At 53.4% G+C, this 12,734-nt stretch overlaps 1 protein-coding gene across 1 annotated transcript; it reads left to right on the top strand.

Annotated features, from left to right (window-relative positions):
• The first annotated feature begins 2,619 nt into the window (after positions 1 to 2,619).
• Positions 2,620 to 5,178, top strand: FOXC1 (forkhead box C1). Its single transcript, XM_054985040.1, has one exon. It carries the CDS (start codon positions 3,357 to 3,359, stop codon positions 5,082 to 5,084), a length of 1,728 nt encoding a protein of 575 aa, XP_054841015.1. The 5' UTR covers positions 2,620 to 3,356; the 3' UTR covers positions 5,085 to 5,178.
• The last annotated feature ends 7,556 nt before the right edge of the window (positions 5,179 to 12,734 follow it).

Below are 12,734 nucleotides of genomic sequence, written 5' to 3'. Positions count from 1 at the left end.
CTACTTCAAACGGGAAGAGGTGCAGAAAGTGGACTCCCTGGGGGGTAGCCATCAAAGATACCAGAAGTGCCTTTGGGGGCGTTTTTAGACCGAGTAGACGTTTGTCACCAATGCAGGGAAGACCTCTTAGGCACGCACGCCGTTTGGACAAGAAGGTCCGGCCAAATACCAGCCTTTAAGGTTTTATTGATTTCCCTGCAAGATGTTTCCGTACTGAAGTTCAGCTTAATCAAAGTTAAAAGCGCTTGACTCGGGCTGCCTCGTGCCCGTCATTAGACTGCGCCTTTCAGTATAAGCCCACTGACCCACTTACATCCCGACACCCTCGGTGTCGTCTCGGTTTACTGAAGAAAGTCTCACCGAGGCGCTAATGAGATTTTGTTTAACTGAGAGGAAGGGGGAAATTAGTATTGATGTAGATTAAAGCCAAATCGTTACTTGCAAAGCCCCCGGCTTTTCTCGCATAATTTCTATTATCAGCCTATTGAGGGACTTTTTTCTCTGGTTTCCTTCTCTAGGTGGGCTTCTTTCTCCCAGTTCCAGCCTTGAGCCTTCAGTCAAACACTTGGTCGTTCCTGTGTTTATGGTTGCTGCTATTCACACGTAGCTAAGTGAGTTTTCACAAGCTGGGCAGGACTTTAGGTCCCTTTCCACCCTTTTCCATTCCTATTGTTCGTGGGAACACACTTTGAAAGTTCTGTCACAGTCCTGTCTATCTTGAAAGTTCGCATTAATAATCAATTAAAGCTGTCCTCCCAGGGAAAAGCGCTCTTACAATTTTGCCTATATTTCACCACAATGCTAAAGAAGTTTATTGGGGAAAAGAATTTATTTCCGGGTAAATTCATTTAAAATCGAGGCGCTGGCTGGAGACTTTTACAGGAGATGTTCTGGCGATCTCTCACAGAGAGAGGCTTAGCGATTCACTTCACAAGATTACCTGGACAAGCCAGCCACAGGCAAAGAGAGAAAGAGGGAAAGAGGGAAAGAGAGAAAGAAAGAAAGCCTTGTTTATGTTTATAAGCAAGACATAGACAGCAACAGGCAGATGCCACAAGAAAAGCCTCGTTGGTAAAAGGAAGCTTTGGAAAACTCGGCGGAGACTTGTCAGATGGGACAGCTGCCTAGAGGTGGGGCTGTGGGAGTCCGGGGAGCTTTGCCCCGCTCCTGGTCCTTCTTTAATCCTGCCTGGTGTCAAGAGGCGCTAGAGGTTGGCCTGCCTCAGCTCCAAAGGACACAGGGGAGTGACCCCGAAGAACGCGGGAGGGCGGGAAGGAAGCCCAAGCTGAAGAAAGTAGGTCAGAGAGAGGAAGGCCCCAGCAGCTGGCCCGGCTGCTTCGGGGGCTTGTGCAAGTGGGGGGGGCCCGGGGCTTCAGGAGAACCCTTTTGCCCAAAGAAAGGCATACCAGGCATTTTCAAGTAAACCCCGAGGAGCAAACGGGTACATAGCTTAACAGGAACGTCTGTTTTTGGACACCTGTGTTTTTGGACACCTGGAACATTTGCTCCAAGGTATGACTCCGTAATCAAATACAAATACAGAACTATCTGATGTGGCAAGCTGACACACAGGCGCGCGCCATTTTGTTATGCAACTCATTCTCAGATTGGCACTTAATTGTGCTTTTGAATAGATCAGATAATATTGTATACATTCTTCTCCGAATGGTACAAGAATTTACACATTAATGTATGATACACTCTCGCCCAGCCAAATCCATTCAGCCCAGTGATTTCAGTTCGCATTTCCTCAGGAAATTCATCAAGACTGAACAACTTGAACGGAATTGTGCCCCTATCTTTTCCTAATGAAAATTCGCAAGTATTTGCCCCTGCGAGAAAATATTTATTGATTACACTCGGTTATTATTTACCTTAATTTATTTTTGAGTTTTTGTATTGAACGAGTGAGAGAGGTCACCTGGAAGTCACCGTGCAAACCCAGGCGAGAAGGTGTTGCAGGAGGTATCGAGTCAATTGAGGCCAACTTACTTCCCAAGCTGACAGGGCTGTTGGTCAGGTCTGATGACAGCAAGGAGGGGGGCTGTGCCGGGAAGGAGAACCGTTGCAAGTAGAAGACCACGATTTTCTGCCTCCTCTCTTGGACGCAACGCCCCCTACCAGCACCGTCTTTTTCTCTGTTTGAGGCACAACCTGATAAAGAGTTCTGTGAAGTTCGAAAGCTAACTTACTTTGAGATTGTTAGTTGTTGCTAATAAAGTATTTTGCTGTTGACCGGACGGTGCTGGAATTCCTAAACATATGTGTGGAGCGGGCTATATGTCGACGAGTCTGCTGGAATGTTTGCGTGTGCGCGCGCTCCCGTGCATCCCCCCCCCCTCCTGCAATTTGATCCCGAAGTCGCTGGGCGAGGGAGAGCTTGGATGGGGGCCGTGCGAAGAAGGTGTATCTCCCGGGGGGGAGGGGCGGGGAGCGGGGCAGCGCGCGCGTGTGGCCAGTCTCCGGACTGCGATTCTCGGAGCGGCGGCGGCGGCGGCGGCAGCAGCTTCTGCTTGAGCCTCTCCGTCCCGCCCCTTCAGAGTGGGGCTCTGCCTCCTCATTGGTTGCGTGGCCAGGGCGGGGCGGGGTTTTCCAGGCTGGAAAGGGAAAAAAATAAAAAGAGTCTTGCGAGTGCGTAAAAAAGTCCTCGCCTGGGTGACGGATGCTCAAAAGTTCAGAAGTTTTTCCAAATGCGTCCCCGAGCAGCTCGCGGCTGAGAACCGGAGAGTGACGGGAAAGGAGAGACCCGGGCGGCGCTTGCAAGCCGAGATCGCTAGGCGAAGGTGGATATTTCCTCTCCTCTTCCTGCTTGAGAAAGAAAAAATACGCCGTCCTGATCTTTCCCCCCCAGCCTGCTGTTTGCTCCGCTCGGGTCCTGCTCTCTTTTTGTGCCCCTTTGGAGCCAACCTGTTGCAGAGTTCAGCGGACGAAGAAGCGGGAAGGACGCTTAGGAGTTGCCAGAAGGGCTCCGGGAGGAGCGCGCGTCGCTGTTCCGCCGCGATGGAAGTCCAGGGCTCGTCCTCGCTTCGGGGGAGCGTCGGCGCCCCGTCCTAAGGCGGCCAAGGCGACTCCTGCCCCGGCGCCCGGCGGCTTTTGATTCTTTTCATTGTTGCACGCCCGAGCGGGGGAGGGGAGGGGAGAAGCGCCGGAGGCCCCCCCCGCCTCTCCCCCCTCCCGCCTGGGAAAGCAGGAAGATCCTGGTCGCCTCTCCGGGTTTCTACGTCCTTGGCTCTGGAGCTGCGGAGGGGTGGAGGGGGGCAAGCAGCGGCGGCGGCGGAGGAGGCGGAGGAGGAGGCGGCGGCGGAGGAGCGGGCCGGTCTGCTGCTTGGCCCGGCTGGGCGGCGGGGAGGGAGGCCATGCAGGCTCGCTACCCGGTCTCCAGCCCCAACTCGCTGGGAGTGGTGCCCTACCTCGGCGGCGAACAGAGCTACTACCGGGCGGCGGGCGGCGGCTACGCGGCCATGCCGGCCCCGATGAGCATGTACTCGGCCCACCCGGCGGCCCATGAGCAGTACGCGGGCGGCGGCGCGGGCGGCGGCGGCATGGGCCGGCCGTACGGACCCTACCCGTCGGCGCCGCAGCCCAAGGACCTGGTGAAGCCGCCCTACAGCTACATCGCGCTCATCACCATGGCCATCCAGAACGCGCCCGACAAGAAGATCACGCTCAACGGCATCTACCAGTTCATCATGGAGCGCTTCCCCTTCTACCGCGACAACAAGCAGGGCTGGCAGAACTCCATCCGCCACAACCTCTCGCTCAACGAGTGCTTCGTCAAGGTGCCCCGCGACGACAAGAAGCCCGGCAAGGGCAGCTACTGGACGCTCGACCCGGACTCCTACAACATGTTCGAGAACGGCTCCTTCCTGCGCCGCCGCCGCCGCTTCAAGAAGAAGGACGCCGTCAAGGACAAGGAGGAGAAGGAGCGCCTCCACCTCAAGGAGCCGCCGCCGCCGCCGCGGGCCCCGCCGCCCGAGCAGCCGCCCCCCGTCCGCCTGCAGGACATCAAGACCGAGAACGGCGCCGCCTCGCCCCCGCACGCCGTCTCCCCGCTGGGCGGCGCCCCCGTGCCCAAGATCGAGAGCCCCGAGAGCTCCAGCACCAGCAGCCTCTCCAGCGGCGGCGGCGGCGGCAGCCCGCACCGGGGCGGCGGCGGCAGGGCGCTGGGCCTGGACCCCGGCCCGGTGGCGGCGGAGCCCCAGGCGCCGCCGCCGCCGCCGCCGCACCACGCGCACCACCACCCGCACCACCACCCCCAGCAGCCGGGCGGCGGCGGCTTCAGCGTGGACAACATCATCATGAGCTCCTTGCGCGCCTCGCCGCAGGGCCCCGGGGAGCTGCTGGCCCTGCCGCCCGCCTCCACCGCGGCCTCCCGGCCTGCCGCCCTCCCGCCGCCCTCCCTGGCCCTGAGCAGCTGCTACGCGCCGGCGCCGGCGGGCCAGAGCGCGCTCTACAGCGCCCCCTGCAGCCAGGGCGCCAGCACCACCGGCAGCCACAGCAGCGCGGGAAGCGCCGCCGCCACGCAGGCCGGGGGAGGAGGCGGCGGCGGCGGCAGCTACCACTGCAACCTGCAAGCCATGAGCCTCTACGCCGCCGCCGCCGCCGCTGCAGCCGCCGCCGCGGGGGGAGCGGGCGGCGGCGGAGGCGGCGAGCGCGGCGGAGGCCAGCTGGGGGGCAGCCCGGTGGAGCAGGACCCGCTGCCCGAGTACAGCCTGGCGGCCAGCAGCAGCAGCAGCGCCTCGTCGCTCAGCCTCAGCCCGCCCGAGGGGCACCCGCAGGGCGGCGGCCGCCTGGCCTCCTGGTACCTCAACCAAGCCACGGCCGTGGGGGAGCTGGCCCACTTGGCGCCCGCCGCGGCGGCGGCAGCGGCGGCGGCGGCTTCCTCGGCCTCGCCCGGCTACCCGAGCCAGCAGCAGAACTTCCACGCCGTGAGGGAGATGTTCGAGTCCTCGCAGCGGCTGGGCCTGGCCAACGCGCCCGTCAACGGCGGCGGCCCGGCCAGCAGCTGCCAAATGGCCTTCCCGGGCAGCCAGGCCCTCTACCGCCCCTCCGGCGCCTTCGTCTACGACTGCAGCAAGTTCTGACCGGAGGCGACGCCCCCCGGGACGAGCCAAGCCGCCGAAGCGCCCCTCAAAAACTCTTTATGTACAAAGACAGCAACTTTTTGTATTGCTCTGGGTTGTTAAAGGCCGGTGTTGCTCCGCGTAACACGTAAGTTCGCCGCCTTTGCTCCTTCCTCCGCCACCCCCGTCCCCCCCTTCAGGAGACGCGGCGCCTCATCCCGCGCGCTCTTTTGCGGGCCCCTCATTGGCTCCCCGCCCGGCCCCGGGTGGCGTGAGGGCGCGCTGGGCACAGGCGCCGAGTGAGCGCGCGGGGGTGTCAGCCGACCGGTGGAGGAGGATCCCGTGCGAGGCTCGAGAAGGTAACAGTCCTGCTCCGTTCCAGTGGACGGGGGGTTGCCATTGACTTGAGTGCGGGCTGCGGGGGCGCGAGTGCAGAGGTTTGCTGCCCTAATAAAGGCGCAGACCCGGTTCGTGCCAATCAGTGCGAGTTTTGCCATTGGTTTCCAAGCCGATGCGGATGGGCCGCTCGCAAAAGAAAGGATGAGTCCCTTTTGGGAAAAGCGTTCCCTTTTTCTCCCCCTGCATAGACTTCTTCGTAGGCAAGGACTTGTTTTAAAGTGTAAATTGATATATAGTAATTTATTTTTAAAGTCTGTAGTTGGCTCTTTTGGACCAAACACCGGAAAGTGTTCTTTCTCTTCCCCCCGCCCTCAGAACTGACTATAAACATGACATGAAACGCTGATTTTTTTCATTATATACGAAAAAGGGAAAGTGTATTAATCTTATTTTATCGTTTTATCTTTTTCCTTTTTTGTTGAAAATATTCTGAAGTTATTGACTTGTTTGTTTATTAATAAATTACCATTCAATTGGACTGAGACCTTTTACGTCTGGATACTTGAATCCCTCTTTTTTAAATTATATATATATAACTTAACAATTTAACAATGTAGACATTAGGACTTCTAGTTCCAATTCGCACAAAATAAACATTCTAAAAATTATTCCGGAGAAAGTGGTTTCTACCACCCTGATTCACAAACCGCTTAAGCCACAGCTATCAAACTGAAGCTTATTTATCAGTCCTCAAAGTATTGACTTGTAAATTAATACTATCGATTTCAGTCGATTTTTCCTTTAAGTGAGCATGTGGTTCTCGAACTTGGATGTGACTAGAACTGGCTTGGAAATCAAGTACTTCGATTCAACTAACTTATCGATTGAGATGTATTATTGTGATAATGGCGTCACCTCTGAACTGCTGGCCTTCAAATGCCAGGTAGAATTGAAGCTACTAAGCCAGCACATTTGCACAGCAAGACCCAGTATTTCAGCAGAAGTTCCATACATAAGCTGATCGTATGGGGCGTGTTATAAAAGTCATAGAAAAAAGCTCCCCCCCCCAATTCCACGTGCAAATGAATGCATATATTTATACGGAAGTAGCAGGCAATGCTTCAAAAGAAGCTGTTTTATACAAAATCCCCATTTAAAGTAATCCTTAACTGGAAGGAATCGTTCTGGAGATCTTTGTAACTACAGAGTCTCCGACGATCTGGCAGATTTAAATGACAACTAAAAATATGTGTCTTTTAAGGTGTCTAGGTCCCGTACAAAAAAAATGATTTTATTTTTTTAAAGGCACAAGACTTTTCCTCCCTCTCTCTCTCTCCCTTCTCTTTCTTAAAGGGTTTTACATTTTTTTTCAGGGATTGATTCTGAGAGGAAAGAATTTCCTCCGAGAGAAAGAGCGGCTCTCGCCTCTCTCCGCTTTCCCTCCACGCCCCCCCCCCCCCCGCCCCGCCAGCCAGTGTTTCTCTGTCCCTCTTTCTTAAAACAGAAGGAAAGTCTCTTCCGGGCCGAGGCCAGTAGCACCAGGTGACGCCTGTCAGCTGAAGAAACTCACCTTCGGGTCAATCCTCCAGGAGGTTTGGGGAGGGGGGCGCCGGGGAAGAGCCCCCCGCCTCTGCAACGAGCCAAGAAAGCTCAGCGCAGCCTTTTATCTACGCGGGATCGGCCCTGCTGTCAGGAGAGAGGCGAGGCCGGCTGGGGAGCAGGTTTTTTCCGTGCGCCTCCGGTGTGCCTTTTCAAGCGCAGGCGGCTTCCTATCAGGCGCTCTTATCTCAGGCAACACTTGGCAGTAATTGCGCCCGGATTGTTAAAGGCCGCAAACAGTAAATAAATCCAGGCTTATTTAATTAAAACCTTATTAGATGCCTTCGCACCCGAGCGGAGCCTCCTAAAGGGCTCGGCAACCGGGGGGGGGGGGCGGACGCTCGCTTGCCTGTTCGCTCTCCGACTTTTGGTTTTATTTACTGTACGAAATAATTTCATTTGGTGAGGTTGCAATGCTGCCACATTTCTTTATTTTTCAACACACACACACACACACACACACACACTTCTTTGTAAACCGTTTCTAAGTATTAGACCAAGAAAGACTTTAGGACAAATATCTGTGTAGTAAGATCGAAGTATATTTACTCAGAAGTGAGTCCCATTGAGTTGAATGGGACTTCCAAGAAAATCGGCAAAGGATCGCGGCCTTAGAAATTAACTTTGATAAAGAAGCGGAGGAACGCTTGAGGGGAAACCGGAGACAAAACTGAATATTTAGAAGAAGCAGTTCAGGTTGGGTGTCTGCGTTTTCCTTATCTCCTGAGAAGCGGTTGTTTGGAGCTTGAAATTTAATTTTGTTAGCCGCAACCCATAAATCAGCAGAGCTGGCACTAGAATTTCAATCCATGGAGGACTTCCACAGTCAGAACCGCATTTCGGTTAAGCTGAAGCCATGCGATAGAAATTGGTTAAGGAGCAAATAGTCCGAAGGGCCTAGCTGGATTGAAATATACATTGTTCCTCAAATACTGGAATTCATAGGGTTATGGATCCATCTGTTAATAATCTGAAGACTGAGCTGCTAAACATTTTTGCTATGGAAGACATCCCATTGAACTGAATGGGGCACGCTTCGTAGTAGATGGGTTTAGGATCTTGCTGCACAACTTTGAATTGTGCCCGAACTGGTATTATGTAGATAGCGCAGCCCTGTTTTTACTGGCAGAGCCTGACATTCGGTAGAAATTCTTCCAGTTAGATCGCCTCTGTGCTTGTTTCCTTGTGTATTGGGGGCCTAGTCCTGAGACATCATCTTCTGGGTATTTTATGTTTCTCATTGGATGTGTTCTAGTCGAGCATCTGGCACGTGGCCCTCTGTAGCGCCAAACCTCTTGAAAACCGAACGGCCCTTTTGAAGAACCATATTAAGTGCGTGTTTGCGCTTCAATGAGCTCAGTGAAAGAGTTAAGTGCATGTTTGCACTTAACTCTCGCTCACTGAACTCAATGGGACCTAATCGTGCGTTGACTGTAGCTGGATCGTGCTCTGTGGACTTTTAAGCAGCCGAAAGGAGAAGGAACAGGAGGGGGGGGCAGCATTGTTTGAAGTTGTTTCTGGTCAGTGCTGGGGTAGCAAAAATCGCTCAGGACGCTTTGGGGATGCTTCTCCTCCGGCTTTTCTGGGAGACAAGCTGCTCCCTTTTTATGTTCTTACGAATCTTTTGCTGAAATCCTCGATTTCTCAAAATTTCATAAACAGGGTTAGTAAGAACTGTTTCTGTAGGGCCCACGCTGATTTCTCCGTTGATAGTGGCATAGATCTATATGGATATCTATAAAAAGGAGGGCGGCCTTTTCCGGGATGGTTTTGGGACATCGACTGGCCAAGGCGACTTCCTGCTTCCCAAAAGCGCATCGCCATGGGATCGGAGTGCCTGACAAAAGACACAGAGGAGGGGAGGCAGGCAAAGCGGAGCAAGAGAAAGGAAGCACTTAGGCGGGCTTGGCAAAGCGAGTCAGCCGGAACCAACCGGTAGCCAAGCCGTCCCACCCTTCGGACCAATGCATGCTTCCTCGGAAGCAAGGTCCACGGTGGTCAGTGGAGGTCACTCCCAGAGAAGCGGGCCAGCGCTGCAGGTTCAGTCGCCTGGGCTTGGTTGGGACAGGCTGCAAATCCGTCCAGGGGCCTTCGCTGGGAAGGGAGTCCCACCGAAATCTGTGGGCCTTACTTTCCAGCGAGATCCTTTGGGTCTGGCTGTGGGCCGCAGGGTGCGCTCAAGATTCCGGGGTGAGCGTTCAAAGGCTGCTGGAACAGCCTCGATTTCAAGGCAGAGGCGGCCTTGGCCTCTGAAGGGCAGCGCTTCCTTGGAAGTCACACCTCCGTGCACTGGGGCTTGCAAAGCTGCCCGGGATCGTGCTCCATTGCAGCAGTCCCTAAAGGGACTTTATCGGAACAGACACCGACTCTGGAGGCTCTTCTAGGTGCTGGCGTTTGGGATCGGGCTCTGCGCCTTGCTTTGGGCGCGCTGGCGTGTGCGCGGCTGTACTTTGCACCAGGATCCGAAGCGTTTCCAATTGCAAATGGCTTCGATTGGTTTCAGTGGGACTCGCCTCCCGGCAGGGGCCTATGCAGAGCGGGGTGGCCCCAGGTTGCTTCCTCCCCCTCCCCCGTTTCCTTTGAGTTTAAGTGGCGACAGCCGGTTCTGCACCCTATCGAAGGTCGCCCTCTCACCCAAAAGGCTCCCTCGGCTCTTAGCTGCCCGGACTCGGGCGCATCTGGGAAGCGGGCTCTGGCTGGAAAAGGCGCCTGGATGCTTGGACGGTTTCCTCCCCATTCACTGCTGGGGTCTGCGCCTTTGTCGAGGTGTGCGGCTTTTCAGTTGTTTCCAAGACACTTGTGGGGAGGAGCGAAAGGGAGGCGCGCAGCGCAGGTAGATCTGCCGGTGGGCCCTGCCCCCCAGCCAGGGAGGAGGAGGACGAGGGCGAGCAGCAGCAAAAGGGGCAGATTCTTCTTGAAGGTTTTTTAAAGCCTCCAGAGAGGTGTTAACCAAAGCAAGGGGTGGAGAGAGGAGGAAGGGAATGAGCTCTGCCCCCCAACCTGAGCCCCCCCCCAGCTCTTCAGACAGAGCCCATCTCCTGGAGAAGGGGGTTGGCTGCAGGTGAGGCTGGCTCGGGTTGGAGCCCCGGCCTGCTCCAGAGGAGTCCCACCGTGCAGTGAAAGGCTCCTTTGTGTTGCCAGGGCTTTGACGCAGTCCAGGCCCCGCTGCCTCCCCTTCTGGCCCGCACGGGGTCCCGGGATAATAAAACCAGGCCGCCTTTGCCCAGCGCCTCCGCTTTTGACGCACCCCAAAGGCCTAGCAGGGAGGCCACCGAGGGGAGATCGGGGACCGTCGCTAGGTGGGGAAATCAGGGCACATTGGCACGGCTCCAGCAGGCCGTCGGGGAGCGAAGGGGGCTGCGGCAGCCGGGCCTGATCGGGTGGAGGTGAGGATGTGGGCTTTGGCCCTTTTCTCTCGCTCGCCCCTTCAGCTGGTCCTGAGCCTTCCTCGGCCCTCGATGGAAACGGCCTTCGACGTAGCGGCTCAGGCTGCCAGGAAGGAGGGGTCTTCTTGACTGATGCTGCAGACAGCAAGCTTGAGACCTTGTTTATAGCTCGGGGCTGAAGGGGAAACTCGCAAGCCCTGCTTGAGTCAGGATGCTTGTCCAAAGCTAGGCCGCGATCCCTCTAAAGCAGCCTTACTTGGAAGTAAGTGACCAGGAAACCAACCGAGGCTTGTTTTCACCGATATACCCATTCGAATCGGGTGCGCAGGAGATTGTGGGGAACTTTCTGACTGGACCCAGGAGTCCTGCTATCTAAAAGGAGATGAAGATATCGGGGAGGGGGGCAGGCGCTTTCCTTTGACATCCTAGAGAGAAACTCAGTACTGAGGTTTTTCTTTTTAAAGCAAATGTGTCTACCTGTGGGTGGGTGGTGGTGGTGTGCGAAAGAGAGGCGGACAGACGGTAGAACAGGTTTCAGATCTTCTGATCTTTGAAGGGTCATTCTCTGTACAAATGTGAGACATCCCAATTTCACCAACAAAATCGATCCACCGCCTACATCAACCAGTTACCTAACAGGGTTTAGCATCTGTCTTTCCAAAACTGGTTTGTGGATGGGTTGAACAATGGCACAGAGAGGGTGAAAGAGTCTCTTCAGAGGACATCTGGGCTGGTTTTGAGCCTTCAGTTTCTAAACCGCAAGACACAATACGTTTTACCAGTGTCTACCAGCAAGTAAGATACAAGGACTGGGGGATGGGGACCCATGGAGGGGGGAAGGCGCCCTTCTCTTGTTTCCTTAATCACTACCACTTCTTAGTTATTCTAGGTGAGGGATCTGTAGGTAAATAATCCGATTAACTTTAATTTGAATTTGAATCTGTTTAGTTGGGTGGGCTTCGGTGGAACCAAATCAGCTTAAATCGAAGCTCTTTTGCCTGACCCTGTTTTGCCTCTCGGCAAACCTCTGTCCATTTTTAATTCTGTCCACCGGAATCTTAAACATGTTTATTCCGAAGTAAATCAATCTGAATTAAGTGGATCTTACTCTCGTGTAAATGTGCACACAGGATAGCAGCCTTTAGTGATCTATTTTGGATACGAGTTTTTTTTTGTTAAAAAAACAACCACCTGGCTTTCGTATTTCACTAAACGGAAAATTTGTCCTTTGCCAGATTTAGATTGCAAATCCTAAAACCCTTACTAAGAAATAAGCCCCATTAAACTGCATTATACTTCTGAGTTAGTAAACTGAGTCTCCGGCTGCATGATAAGGTAAAAGGAGATATCAACTGATTCAAGCTTTGTCAGCCAGTTGAGTTTGTTTTTTTAGCCGTTTGAGAGTCTGGAACTTGCGTTGAGTGCCGTTTATTAGTAGATATTTGCACATTTACGTTTCATGAACACAGAAAGATATCTGTTCTTTTCTGGCTCACCATATTTAGAGAAAATATTTTTAGATTTCTTCAGGAGAAACCTGATAAAAATCTCTTTCCCCCACCCCCCAACCCAGATGGTGGTGAATGCATACCCTTCCTGCGGCTGTTGGAAATGTGGTGGATTCAGTCCTGTTCTTTTTATAGTTTCAGCCTTTAAAAAAAAACTGTCTCTTTGTATTCTTTTCGGTCTCTTCCAAGTAAGGTGGAGGTGAAAACGCTTTAATGAAGATAATCTTCCCTCCAGCATTGCTTGTGAAAAGTTGCTATTGGTTGCCAGAAGCATCTTTTCAGACTGGGCCATATCTGGCTCGTTTAGCGTTATTATTATATAGCGATTGACATTATTTTTATCACATGAACCTAAAGCACACAAATAACGCTTGAGTGATATTGTTACAAAGCGTGCCTTGCATCCGATAGGCCACACAAGTAGTGTATATAGTGTGCCTCCATAGAATAGGATATAATATATAAAATGTGTGTGTGCAACTTCCATGCGCACAGCCAAAAGGCTTCTGAGTGAAGGTTGCCAACTGCCCGAGGAGGGGGGAGTATTGCCCCTTTAACAGAGGCTTAATGGGATTTGCCAGGTGATGTTGTTTACCTCCATCCCATGAAAAACGTCAGCTGCCCCTTTCTACAAATTAAGCCTTCGTTAAAGGGGTAGGGCATTTTTCTTTAGGCCTTTAGGCAGCTGTAACCTCCCAGTATTGTTTTATCTACCATATTTGATTTAACTTTTGAAAAATTCTTTGAAGAGTTCTTAATTTTTCTATAAATGAAATTTGATAATGTCGTCTGCACGTCCCTCCCCGCTTAAAAAAAATCTATTTATTAAAAAAGAAAAT

This window comes from Eublepharis macularius, chromosome 7 (assembly GCF_028583425.1).
Source record: "Eublepharis macularius isolate TG4126 chromosome 7, MPM_Emac_v1.0, whole genome shotgun sequence".
Lineage (NCBI taxonomy): Eukaryota > Metazoa > Chordata > Lepidosauria > Squamata > Eublepharidae > Eublepharis > Eublepharis macularius.
This window is presented reverse-complemented; position numbering and strand designations above follow the sequence as displayed.